A 14548-nucleotide genomic window follows, 5' to 3' on the forward strand; every position below is an offset into this window, starting at 1 on the left:
AATAGACGTAATGATATTGGACAAAATGGATATTGGACTATGTTGATAGTTGACTGACTAATGGTAGACGAAATGATATCAGACCATGCGATAGTGGGGAAAAGGCAGTAGACGAAATGGTAATAAAGCGACAAATATCCATACAAAGAGTAATCCTGATTTCAAAATAATTTCATTCTCTTTTTCTTGTCTCAAAATACTAAGTCAAAGCATGTTTTATATCTTATCTGTAGCTCGAGTCCTGAAGAAAATACCGCTGTGACATTATGCGTTGCGACATGTGACATTATGCGTTAACGATTTGCTGCGACATTATGCGTTGCGACATGTGACATTATGCGTTAGAAAAACTACGACATTATGCGTTGACTGCGACATTATGCGTCGGACGCTCTTGGCATAATTGGGACCTTTCGCAATCTTCACCGACGCTAATTTTGGGGTCCCCTTACACAAAAGTTATCGCTTAATCATACACTTGATTTTTAAGATTGATTGTACATTATAGTCAATAGAATCAAACGTAGAAAACTGCTGTACGATCAATGCTAAACTTTGTGTTACAGGGGGGTTACAGGCCCTACAGATCTGCTTTTCGTGTGCAAAATCCTTTCCGCGACACCCGCACTATACATACATGTATATTATGACTGATGGCTGGAGATATTCGAAATGCAGGACCTAAAATAGATTATGACATGGATAAGAAAGTGGTTTTTCAAACAGATCGAGTACATATTGAATGAGGAAAAACTTACTGAATGAACGCTTAGATATAGATCATTACAGTCCATCGAATCGATATTGCATTTAATGTGGATTATTGGTGGATCACTGGCAATTGATTTCATGGGTCAGATCAACCTCTCTAGCCAAAACCATTTCTGTACACAGCATATACATGTACAATACGTTTAAGCACGGACCCTATAGGGTCCATGGTTTGAGCTAACGGGTTTCTTTGTTCTATTGTGTACGCCTTCTACACAAACGATATGCCTCTAGCACACGATGTGAGGGGCATTATGTTTTACATTCCCAGAAATGGGGATTAGATTCAAATTCCGGGGGGACCACTTCCATTGATGAGTGGATACCAGGCGCGACAATGGAGTTTCGAAAAGCACACAAAACAGTGGAATTAAGTCTTTTTCATATTATGAAAATGCATCTCTTAATTAGTATTTGGATTGTGACACCCTACAAGTATTGGATATGTCAGTATCCCTTTTTCAGCATTTTAAACATCGTTTTGACACCCTTATAACGCTACATAGGTCTATACGTAATGTACTTGCCCACTCTGTCCCCTTTTACGCGTGGTTGCTCTTGGTATCCACTAATCAATGGAAGTGGGCCCCCCGGGCGGCCTCTCGAGCTCTAGGAGGAATCAAATGTGGCTTTGGAAAGTCGTCCTCAATCGGATATATCGCTGTTACCATAGTAGCAACCAGAATTTTGCACACGAAACGCATATTGAACGTTTCCGTCGCAGATGCGAAACGAAAAAAAAAATCTCATGTCACACAATTTGCATTGCCGGCTAGAGTTTTACGACGGGCCCAAAAAGTCTCTTCCAAAATCAACTACCGTTGTAAATTAGCGTCCGCGTCCTCAAACGAAAGGTCGGGAATGTCGCAATCTGCGACATTATGCGTTGGTGCGACAGTCCCGACCTTTCGTTTGAGGACGCGGACGCTTATTTACAACGGTCGTTGACTTTGGAAGGGACTTTTTGGGCCCGTCATCATGGTCGTAAAACTCAGTCCTGCAATGCAAATTGTGTGACATGAGATTTTTTTTTCGTTTCGCATCTGCGACGGAAACATTCAATATGCGTTTCGTGTGCAAAATTTTGGTTGCTACTATGGTAACAGCGATTTATCCGATTGAGGACGACTTTCCAAAGCCACATTTGACTCCTCCTAGAGCTCGAGAGGCCGCCCGGGGGGCCCACTTCCATTGATTAGTGGATACCAGTAGCGACCACCCGTAAAAAGGGACAGAGTGGGCAGGTACGTTACGTATATAGGCCTATGTAACGTTATAAGGGTGTCAAAACGATGTTTAAAATGCTGAAATAAGGGATATATATTCAATACTTGTAGGGTTTCACAAGCCAAATACTTGTTAAGAGATGCATTTTCATAATCTGGAAAAGAATTGCTTCCCTTGTTTAGCATGTTTAGGGTACTTTTCGAAACCCCCATGGTCGTGCCTGGTATCCACTCATCAATGGAAGTGGTCCCCCCGGAATTTGAATCTAATCCCCATTTCTGGGGAATGTAAAACATAATGCCCCTCACATCGTGTGCGAGAGGCATATCGTTTGTGTATAAGGAGTAAACAAAAGAAACAAAAGGAAACGAGTTCAAAGGTATCGCATATGATGTGTACATATCAACGCATGCGAAATGTTCGGCTGGAGAGGTTGATCTTATCCATGAAATCAATTGCCAGTGATCCACCAATAATCCACATTAAATGTAATATCGATTCGATGGACTGTAATGATCTATATTTAAGCCTTCATTCAGTAAGTTTTTTCTCACTCAATATGTTCTCGATTTGTTTGAAAAACCACTTTCTTCTCCATGTCATAAATCTATTTTAGGTTCTGCATTTGAATATCTCCAGCCATCAGTCGTAATATACATGCATGTATGCGGTACGGGTGTCGCGGAAAGGGATTTTGCACACGAAAAGCAGATTTGTAGGACCTGTAACCCCCCTGTTACACAAAGCTTAGCATTGATCGTAGAGCAGTTTTCTACGTTTGATTCTATTGACTGTAATGCACAATCAATCTTAAAAATCAAGTGTATGATTAAGCGTTAACTTTTGTGTTAGGGGACCCTAATACTAGCGTCCGTGATGATTGCGAAAGGTCCCAATTATCGGTTGTAACACGGCCTATTTACAAAATCTGGGTTTGCCTTGTAGTCTTAGCTTTTCATTCTCAATAATGGTTGTTTTCAGGGTTTATTAGTTCTAATACATGCACTTGTACACATGTTTCATCTTGGTTTGAATTTTTTTCAAATCAGCTGCTCACAAAGTTAAACAATACATTTAAGCCAAATAAAGTTCAGTTACTAAGGTAAATATGTTACCTAGTAACCGTTGTTATATTTGGGAAACTCACGTTGCTAAAGATGTTTAGAATAAAATGCTCTACCTTTGTGCCACTTTTCATATGCTTTCACCATTTTCTGAACATTTTTCAGCAATCTAGATTAGACTATAACACCATTAAAATTCATACTGTGGCGGCCCTCCGTCTTAGAACGGGTCCTTGATGCTGGGGAGCCGGCCTGTCCCTTGCCTTTATCACCTTCATCCGTTGATGAAGTACTAGCCATTCTTGATGCGAGCGGTTTCCTTATATCTGTATATTTGGCGTTATGTAGAGACCCGGGCGTGTTCCGTTTTGAACTTAAAAGGGGAATTTAAAGCATTACCTGGATTCAGGAACAGGATAATTATATCACGAAACCCAAAAAAATCGAACGCTGAAATTTTTTATCTATTGATCTATAAAAGGGCGTATATTCAAGCTCCATTCAAATTTTGAAACAGGGTATCATTGAATCAATCATTCAATTTTGCGCCCCCTCCCAAAGTTTATGTAAATTTGGAGCCCCGTAGTTTGGCACCAAACATAAATTTGACGCCTCCTAAAGTTTAAGGTCAATTTGGTGCCCCGGTTAAATATCAATTGGCGCCCCCTTATTTCAGGTCAATATGGCGGCCCGTTCGAACATGAATTTTGTGCCCCCTAAATTTAAGGTAATTTCGGCGCCGAATCCAACTATTGTCGTGAGTTTGTTTACTTGCATATGATTATCCATATTAAAAAGAACTTAAGGCGGATTGAGGAGCAAAGGGGTGGGGGTAATTGCTTACGAGATGTGTGTACGTCAGGCGTGTTTTTATTTTTATTCTTATCTTTTTTTGGGGGGGTTAGGGACTGAAGCCCCCCCCAAAAAAAAAAAATCGATCACAAATAATAGATATGTAGGTCTTTTTTGCGTAAATATGTATTTATTAATGCAGTGTTCCATTCATGTTGTCAAGTGCTCTAAAATCAAAGTTTTCACTATTCAAATTCAACAATTTCTCGCTCGGTCGCTAAATGCTCGCTCGCAAAATAGAATCTAAATGCAAAATACATTAATGCTCTCTCAGAGTGTGAGTATAAGAAGTCTATGGTCTCATGCAATATCGTAGACTGTCTTGTATTTTTTTTTTCAAATTAACTTCCCCAGTGGCGTAGGGGGGCACTCATTGGCGGCGGAAGAAAATAAATTTAGGGGGGTACACCTGCAATGATGGACACATCTAAAAAAATTGACAAGCAAAAAAAAAGGTTATCAACAAAAGATTTAGGGTGGAACCGTCCCCCCACCTTAAATTTAGGGGGGAACTGTTCCCCCCGGCTTTTGGTTTATCTTGCATCGCGTTTACACGCTGTTACAGCTCGCGGTGCAGAATCATTCGGCTCGCGTGGCAAAAACCTGAAATTATACGCGCACCAACAATATACGTCATAATATACCGGGTTTGTGATCGGCTTTTGGTTTAGAACCGCGAGCCGATGCAGAATCGGCTTTTTGGTTTATCTTGCACTGCGTTTAGACCAGCAGCGTACCTAGGATTTTCCACAGGGGGGGGGGGGCAAAATCGTCCCCCCAAAAAATGCCAAATAAAAAAAAGGATTTCAACCACAAATAAAGGATTTAGTGCCACAAAAAAAATGACAAGAAAAAAATGTCCTCAACTAGATATAAAGGACATTTAACAGCAGAAAAAAATTGAGAAGCCAAAAAAAGTCTTCAACTTCTCGTCTGGGGGGGGGCAGGGATAGGTCCCTTGCATGGGTTGTGACTCGTCAGGGCCGGGGGGCAGTCTGCCCCCCCCCCGTAGGTACGCTAGTGGTTTACACGAATCATAATAAAGACAACGCTGGATCCATGTGCTTACAAGTACGTCATAATGGTACAGTAAATGAAATGTGCGCGCTAATTGCCGATGCCGAATTGGCTTTATGTTTACACGTAGTAAAAAAGGCGATTCTGCATCGGCTCACGGTTATGAACCTACTACTTTGGTGATGCAAAATTCACGATTCTGAACAGAGAGCCGACGCAAGTTAATCGCGTTTACACGCTATGATAAAGCCGATGCTGCATCGGCTTTATTTAAATGCAGCGTGTAAACACGGTGTTAGTGAGCGCGCGCTCATGCAGTTGCCAGGTATGTTGACCTAATAGAGGCATTTTAAGGACAGTGCCATTAAACGGATGTGCATCTCGGTGATCACATAATGCGAGCGAAGAGCGAGCTGAAATTTTATGATAGTCATACCTAAAAGCAAATGATTGTAATCATGATACGTAGCTGTCTCGGTAAACTACAGGCGGTTCACATACGTGTTCTCTTCGGAGAATGAATTCTGATATTTTTCTTCAAGATAATTTACTTTTTTTTAAATCTAGGGGCACTATTTGGTTTCCTCCGTTTGTAGGGGCCACGTGAAGCAGAGAAGCACTGCAAGACCTTCATTTTTTAATATGGGGGTAAGGGGTGCATTCCCATATTGTCCCGATGCATCGTTCGCTTGATAAAATAATTCACCTATCGTGGCCTGACTAAAAGGAGAAACAAAAGCAAAGTAGAGAGAGAGAAAAAAAAATTGCATGTTTAATGAGATACGTCGGCCTCATAAGTTTATCCGGGTACTGATCGGAGGTCGGAGTATCTCGGTCGAAGAAGGTCCGAGTAATTCTGACCAGATGGGCACTACTCCGACCTTTCTTCCTACCCTTCCTCCGAACAAAACAGCCTACGTCTGGGTCATGATAAGATAAATATCTTTTGGATTTTTAATCCATGTATTATAGATTTTGCTTAGAGCCTGACTGTGAACCCACGTCTGAACGAGGCTAATGTAGGCCTATATTTTTGTTTAATTTGCAGTCATTTGTATGTGATTGTAATCATTGTATCAATGTTTGATTTGCTGTGAATATTAACATTAAAATGACACTTATTTTTGTAATTATTTGTGTCTTTGACGTGTCGTTGTGTCTGTAGATAACTGGGTCTAACAAGGGTATTGGTCTCCAAGTCGTAAGAGTTCTATGCCGTCATTTTGGACAAGATGGGATCGTTTACCTGACTGCGCGTAATGAAGGGCGCGGCCTGGCTGCTGTTGAGCTCCTTCAGAAAGAAGGACTTAATCCCAAGTTTCATCTTCTCGACATCAGCGATCAAGCAAACATTGATCGATTCCGGGATGATCTGGAGAAGGAACATGGCGGGATTGATATTCTTATCAACAACGCAGCAGTTTATCTACGAGGTGTAAGTGTGGCATACAAATATTATATTTACACGTTTACAGGAAAGAAAGTCTTCCCTTGACATACTGGCGAACAGATGTGAAGGGGGCATGGGGTCTCTGACCTCCCCCCCCCCAACCCAAACAAAAAGTCACGACCAAGAAAAGGGAGAGAGGAAAAAGAAAAGGAAGGGGATTGACATTATTTGCTAAACATTGCAATAGTCTATAAGAAAATTAGATTTTGGTACTAACATTAAAAATGGTCAAAATTTTTACTCGCTCTTTTATCTTATAGTTTAATCCAGAAATCCCACTAGACGAGGAGTCAGTACAAACCATCAAAGTGAATTTCTTCGGCTTACGGGACGTCTGCAAAAGCCTATTTCCGTTGGTTCGCAGCGGTGGAAGGTGAGAGGTTCATTACTCTCTTGGAGGGAGGGGTAAAAAGAAAGAAAACAACCATTAAGCATCGCAAATTGATCAAAGTTCCCAATACCGTACCATCAAGATACATTATGACTATTTTACTCGTGAACCCACATAAATATCTAAATATACAGAATTACGAAAAGCAATAATAAAAAATATGCAGTGTTAATGAGGATGACGAATAGGTCTATGATGAGAGAGACCAGAAGGTAAACGACCTAATTGTATTGAATTTTGTTTCAATGGCACTTTTTATCCACAGGAACACGGTTCGCGAAGACTGATGGGATTTTTCTTAGGTCATATTACATGTTAAACTGAAAGGCAATAGCGAGTTTTCGCAAACCTCGGGGACGCATAATTAGGGTCTGGTAATGCAAAAGTTAGCGATTAATCATACACTCGATTTTTAAGACTGATTGTACATTATAGTCAATAGAATCAAACGTAGAAAACTGCACTACAATCATTGCTAAGCCATATAGATCTGCTTTTCTTGTGCAAATTCCATTTATACGTGCCTTTCCAAGATGCGAGATTGAATCCCGCTTTCATGCATTTGCGACTGGTCATCAGCGTATGATCGCCTGAGCCGGCGGCGGCCCTCTACTAAGGCAGCTGTCTGGATATATTCGAAGTGCTAGGCCTACATGGTAGATTATGACATGGATAAGAAAGTGAGTTTTTTATTGAAACAAGTCGAGTACATTTTGAGTGAGGAAAAACTTAATGCATTAAGGCTTAGATATAGCTTATTACAGTCCATCGAATTGATATTACGTCTAATGTGGATTATTGGTGGATCGCTGGCAATTGATTCCATGGGTCAGATCACCTCTCCAGCCGAAACCATTTTACATGCGTTGATATGTACAGAGCATATGCAATAGGTCTATCCGTCTGAAAACCATCCGAATTTGCGGGGTTTTTTTCTTTTGCTCTCTCCTACACATCGACGCGTCGCGACGTTCAGTTCATTGGCTTTCTCGTTACACAAGTCTATCTTCTTGGCGGTGTCCTTGTATTCTTTCATGGCTTTGGTGTAGAGCAAAGGGTGGCGCTTCAACCAGTCAGCCATGTCAGCTTCCTGCTCGTCAGTCAGTACCAGAGTCTTCTTCTTGGATCTCTTTCCAGTCGTGTTGGGTGCTATGTTCCCAGTAGACGAAGCATAAAATAAAGCAGGGGAGATGCCCCTTGATCTGCCAGGCTCAGGTTCTGGCTCCTCATTAGGAGGTTTTCGTTGCTTTGGCATAACGACGTTCACAGCGGATATCCTCTTTGGCATGTTGAAATGAATAATTTGTCTTTAAAGATACAATACATACACGGTTAAAAAAAATTGTCGAAAATCAAGTACAACGCTGTTTACTTCAGGAACATTCTATTAGCTATTAAAAAGTTGACATAAATGTGTTTTATTTTTGTTCAAAATTAAACTGTTGTTTAAGATTCCAAGCACTTAACGACTACAGTAAAATAGTAAACGACGTTGTATAGAATTTAGAATGGCGTTTTTACTGTGTAAGGAAGTTTGGATCTAAAAAAAATCACTCAGAAAAGAAGAGGACGACAGAAAGAATGAAGTGAAAAAGGAAAATAAGGTCAATTTCCTAGCAGATTTTCGACTGCCGGACTGTTCAATAGAGCTGCCGTTATGGTCTGTGACGCTGACGTGTTGGTACGTGTAGCTGACGCGTTGGTCCGTGTAGACGCCCTGATAATCCATGCAGATGACGTGCTCTGCCGGCATGGTCCGGGTAGATCCACGTGAAGATGCCGTGTGTAAAGTGATCAACGCTCAATCCGGGGCAAAACTATCCCTGACCTCCCCTATATCATGCCGACATTGCCGTGTTGATCCTTGAGAATCCGTGTCTATCTTATGTGACTGGGGATTTACTACTCGTCAAATCTATTTTCAGAGATACAAGGTAAGGACCTACCATATTTTATAATAATGATAATAACAATAATGATAATAACAACAATAATAATAACCAATTTCTCATCATTTGATCATACGTTTCCACTAAAAAATATGTTGTAGAATTGTCAATGTGGCTAGCTGGTTAGGATATCGACTTTTCGAAGAGGAACTAAGCGATGGTATGAAAGAAAGAATCCGACGAATCCAAGCCGAAGAAGATATTGTGGAACTCATGAATGACTTCATGAGGTGAGAAACATTTTGAAAATATGGCGTAGTGAATACCGTTATAAACTAACCTGAGACAGTTTCAGACGAGGAGATAAACACCGTTACGATGATACCAACGAACGTAGAGGGCAGCAACACTTGTGTGTTGGTGCCCACTACGATACCAAAGACTGAGACCGAGACACCTTGCTGATGGTCAAATTCATACAAAGTAATCATGTTGTTATAACGACCACGGACTATAGAGACGACTTTCACCCACATTCAGTCAGTCTGCCTAAATAAATGTCAGGCACTCTATTAAGTTTATTGTCAGTGGGTATTATTTTTCGGTACAAGTGATCTTCATCTGCACTTGCTGTTATTGTTTCTCCGAACTTGTTTATCATCCTTACCACTTCAAAGGTTATGCACCTCATACCCATCGCCCAATATTGGAATTTTGTTCTTTGAAATTGATGCAGAATCGATTTTATTTTCTTTTTTGTCATATCTGTACTTTTCTTTTATATATTATAGTGCCTGCAAAATGGATAAAATTGAAGAAAGCGGTTGGGCACCCTTTCCATATGAAGTTAGTAAGCTCGGTGTCATCTTACTCACCATAAATCAAGCTAGTTTGATGTCGCGTGATAACACGAAAAATGATGTCATCATCAATTCGGTAAGCTATTGGAATCAATACACGTGTATGGCGCTAGGGCTACCAGAATTATTTGAAGACATTTGTAAAAAATAAAAAAAAAGAAAAGTTGACTTAAAACGATTCGCAGTTAGACACGTATAGTATGGTACACAATGGTATCAGATTCTTTTTCCTGGGAGAAGGCAAGACATGTAAATTTTTTCCGAAGAAACTCGAAAGCAAGGACATGCAGGAAGTAAGCAAAGCGACCGAGCTTGTAAATGGGGGCACTTTTGCAATTTTTAATGTAAAATTGAAGGATGTTGTGCACACTTTTGGTGAATGGTGTGAAAAGTTTCATGTAAAATAATTAAGTTTTCAGAATTTCGGGGGAGGGGGGTCATTTGCCAGTATCTTTTCACTTGTATTAAGCAATAAAACATAAATCGAAGTATACAAACAAATATTTTACATCGAAGCCGTTAGAGAAAATTACCCATTGAAATCATACACCTTTATTTACCTTTTCTCCATTCTGTACTACCCGTCAATTCATTATAGAGAGACCTACCATAGTTAAGACCTACCATTTTTGTTAATCAAAGAGTAACCACTTTTTGAGTAACAATTTATTAGGCTTTATTGTTTAATGCTAGGCAAAATAAAATACACCTTATCATTCCGTAATCCTTGATCCACCCCTGTTTAGTTGTGTGTTCGTTGTAGATAATTTGACGAGGAGTGTGACATGTTCCCCTCCCATCATCTCTGCAATTGAAGTTAATTGTTATTATCATTCTTTGTTCATGTCTTTAAACATATATGGATTCCTTTGTTATCCATTGTCATTATAATCGAATCATTTTTAAATCAATTTAATACTTTTCGTAATAATTGCGAATTTTGTATTTTGATTCGTAAATCGGTGGAGTAAACGGTAGAAAATACTGCATTTTCTATCTTTCTACTTGTCTAATGGCTTTTCTCTGTTCTTACTTCATTTTTAATGCATGCAGTGTTGCCCGGGTTTCGTAGATACCGACATGACCTCTAACATCGATCCTAGGGTACCTGGTTTCCCAAAGTTGTCTGTTGCAGAAGGGGCCGATACCCCCGTTTACCTCGCTCTCTTGCCTCCAGGCACGAAAGACATGCACGGGAACTTTGTGATGAACAGGAAACCATTCTGCCATGGCTTAACTCCACTCTAGAGAAGAAAAGGGATTCATCAGCATTTTCCCACTATAGTCTATTCCAGGATAGTCCCCAAACCTTGTTTTGTAATAATATATATATGGTTTCTTGTCAATTCGAGGGTGCTGATTCCAAATCTAAATTGAGTTACTCGTGTAACCTTGAGCATTTTCCGCAAATCGGCCAGCCCATGAAAAATCATAAAATTGCCGGCGCATTGGCTATTAAATGTATGTATTTTTGTGAAAATTAGTTTTCCCCATATTGTACATATAAGGTTATACAGGGGTCCATGTCGGCTATTTTTAATATCAAGAAATCAATATTTTGTCAAAAATCATATAGTTAGAGAGTATTTCACGTCATGAAAAGTCCAAATCTGTTAAAACCATTTGTCCCTATTCACATTGTACATGATTCCGTTAGCATGGTTAGGGCGTGTAGCGGCCATTTTGACTATCAAAGTACAGTATTAGTCACCTACTTGGCAGAAGAAATTGTATATCTTGTTAGAATTTATGCTTTCAGACGATGTTTACATCATAGATCACAATTATGTGCATTTATGGTGCTCACTCCTATGAAAATTGGTTTCCCACTCAATATGGCCGCCATAGACATTGACTATAGTATATATATATATTCATTTATATTTCCTTTCTTGAGCAAGCGCCATGAGCGCCCAGTTGAGAAGTAACAAGCACAAATATGAAATGTTTATGTCAGGTTTTTATTTTTATTTTGTCTAAAATATGAAGATTTTTCTAGGAAAAAAATGACACCTAAATATTTGTCCGCCCCTTATGACAAAGCAATGTTATGACATGACATTCTCATTTGTTTGATATCAAATTTGTCATGATAGCACAACTATAAGATACAGTAAATTTTATGATATTTGACAAGTGTCAACTTTTCTTTGAATTTTTTGGGTGTATGTTAACTTCTGGCCTCAACTGTATAATAGGCCCATTGATGTCGATCGGTGGGGGGGGGAGGGAGTGGGAGATATACTACCCCCCCCCAAAAAAAAAATACTTTAAGGTCGACCGTTATTATTTCAGCATGATAACTCATAGTACATGTATGATCATTATATGATAATAATGATAATAACAATCATTATCATCATTATTATTATTCATTTTTTTACTTCTTAATTATAAGAGTAATAGTAATTTTTTTTTTCTTCTGTCTTTTCATTTTCCCCTTGCACAAGGTTCTTTATCTTAAAAGTCTCATTCATAACGTAATTATACAAAAATATTTCATACAAAACAGTAAATAAACAAGTTAAATAGGTATGTAACTCTTAACATGTACACACATTTATTAATAATCAAACTGACTTAATATTCAGATAAGATTTATCCATAAAGTAAACAATGATCATGTATTTTTAAATGAAATATTGCCACCCAGTTCGGAAAACACTCTTAAATGAAACCATTTCTTTCTGAATATATTTTCTTTTAAATTTGTTTCATATATACTTGTGTATATTTCCATGTCATGATAACGTATTGACTGTGACATAATTAATGTGTTAAATGACAAGGTAACTCATTAATTTAGTTGAATATAAATCTTTCGTTACTATCATCATGATACAACTAGTCAAGCACATTATTTGTACCACAAAAGCCAAACAATTGATTTAAACACGTTATTACGATCAATTCCCGAGTATTTTGAAATATCAACGAATAATAGTGATGCTATTAATGATAGTGATAAAAGTAATAATGGTTATCATGATCATGGTAGTGATAGTTACCGTATTTACGAATAATGACCTTTGATATATTTTTCTCAAATTTTATTATGTTGGTTGCTATTGAATTAAACTATTCATTTCGGAAACTGTTAGAAACAGATGGCGAAGAACAAAAAAAGGATAAATTGAACAACTTTTTATATTTTACATCTTTCTACACATTACATCATCCATTTATACTTACTTATAAATACTTATTCTTGATGTGTAATCAACTACGGTGTACTCATCTTATTCATGACATTGTAAACATGCTTAAATAAATAACGGATTCAGTAAAATACGTAGAGGCGCTTGTGATAAATCGAAATTATTCCGTCTCAAATATCTTCCCAAATTGCCTATACTAGCACTCTGATCTGAGTCAAATTTTACCACTTCTGTGTCAAAGCTGAATTAATTACGGGGTCCCTTTTTATTCCATGAACAGCTAGACCAGATTTTCGGGTAAAAATTCACCCGGATTTTAAGAGCGTATAGTACCTAGATAACCGTCTAAAGCTGTTCCTTTTTTTACCAGGGAAAGACGAGTCAGAGCAATTAACCGCTGAAAATATATTTTCTTTACAGTGACAAATTTACGACATTCGAGCACCTCTCTGCTTGAACGTCAAATAAATGAGCGTTTTGGCTGAAAAAAAGGGAAGAATGTCAAGTCCGATATATGATTGTGTCCATTAAAAGGAACTCAATAGCAAATTACTAGCTTCAGTGACTTCATCAAACCATAACAAACAGAACAAACCTAATGTCCACTTTCAGTTTAAGATATTACTTTCCAGTTAACTCTTACCTCTTTTTGTTTTTTCTTCTCGTTTTCTTATATTTTTCCTCCTTGTAGTTACTTTATTTCAATTTTCCGTAGTTTACTGTCTTCCACCTCCGTAATTCCTTTTTGTTGTATTAGTCGGATTACAGTAGCGTTGCCTTTTTATCGTACAGAGGCCAAAAGATATTGTATTAAATATTGGGAACGCCCCTGCTTACCTCAGCGATCCAATTCAGAAATATCAACCCATTTCTTTGTGTTTACAAAGGTCTTTGTGTAAATTTCCCAAAGAAAATGAATTATAATATTGATGGACTTCCATATAGTTGAGGTTGTGATCGGATCAATCGTAACTCTTTGTAAGACGGGAACCTCATCTAAGGTAGATATGAAATTGCTAATGTTGTTTCCCTTAAGCCAAGCGCACAATACGCGTTGGGATCTGATTTTAAAAAAATACCATAGCAATTGATATAAACATTTCAACCAATAAAAAAGCTGAATGATCTAATTCCCGAATACAGTTGGATGTACATGTATATCAAAATCGAAATCCCAGTCTATTTTGAGCCTCACTGTGCATGCTGTAGGAATTAAAAAAATCAATTCCAAATCGTACTGACGTAATTTAAGTTTCTCAGTACAGATATATAATTATAGGCTATATAGTTTATACTATGGATTACTAATACCTACCTCTAAAGGCATACTTTAAGATTAATCATTTATAATAATCATTCAATGAGAAACAATAGCAAAGAGGGGGACAGTTCGCCCCCTCCCTCATAACTTTCACCGTTTTTTAACAGTGATCCATAAATCGCCTCCATCTTCGTTCACGGGATGGGACACGAAACCGTGAGAATGCTGTGACCTTTGACCCGGAACAAGATAGACCTTGAATGCACGTAAGAAGACCGCCAGGACGATTGCCATTCCTTTGTAGGTGTACTGCTGACCAGGGCACACCCGTCCGCCACCGAATCCAAAAGGCTGGAACGCCTCGCGGGGACGACTCTTAATACTAGCCGAAGAGAAGTTTTCCGGATCGAACCTATACAAGGGCAAAACAAAATGGCGTCAAAACAATAATGCTATTGTTTTATCCGGCGATGATGAAATTTGAATTGGGAAATGATTGCTACCACAATAAATCATATTTGAAGAATTAAAAAATCAATCATTATTACATCTCTATGATAATTTGATCTTTTCAAAATTTCAAAAAAGTATCATGGAATATTGAGTCT

The 14548-nt window shown here is 38.4% G+C and overlaps 1 protein-coding gene across 1 annotated transcript; it reads left to right on the forward strand.

Annotated features, from left to right (window-relative positions):
* Positions 1–5573: 5573 nt before the first annotated feature.
* LOC121426650 (carbonyl reductase [NADPH] 1-like) lies at positions 5574–10889 on the forward strand. Its single transcript, XM_041623019.1, has 6 exons — positions 5574–5579; positions 6097–6366; positions 6642–6754; positions 8823–8951; positions 9453–9597; positions 10575–10889. Exons 1-6 carry the CDS (start codon positions 5574–5576, stop codon positions 10767–10769), a joined length of 858 nt encoding a protein of 285 aa, XP_041478953.1. The 3' UTR covers positions 10770–10889.
* Positions 10890–14548: the final 3659 nt, after the last annotated feature.

This window comes from Lytechinus variegatus, chromosome 13 (assembly GCF_018143015.1).
Source record: "Lytechinus variegatus isolate NC3 chromosome 13, Lvar_3.0, whole genome shotgun sequence".
In the NCBI taxonomy this organism is placed as follows: domain Eukaryota; kingdom Metazoa; phylum Echinodermata; class Echinoidea; order Temnopleuroida; family Toxopneustidae; genus Lytechinus; species Lytechinus variegatus.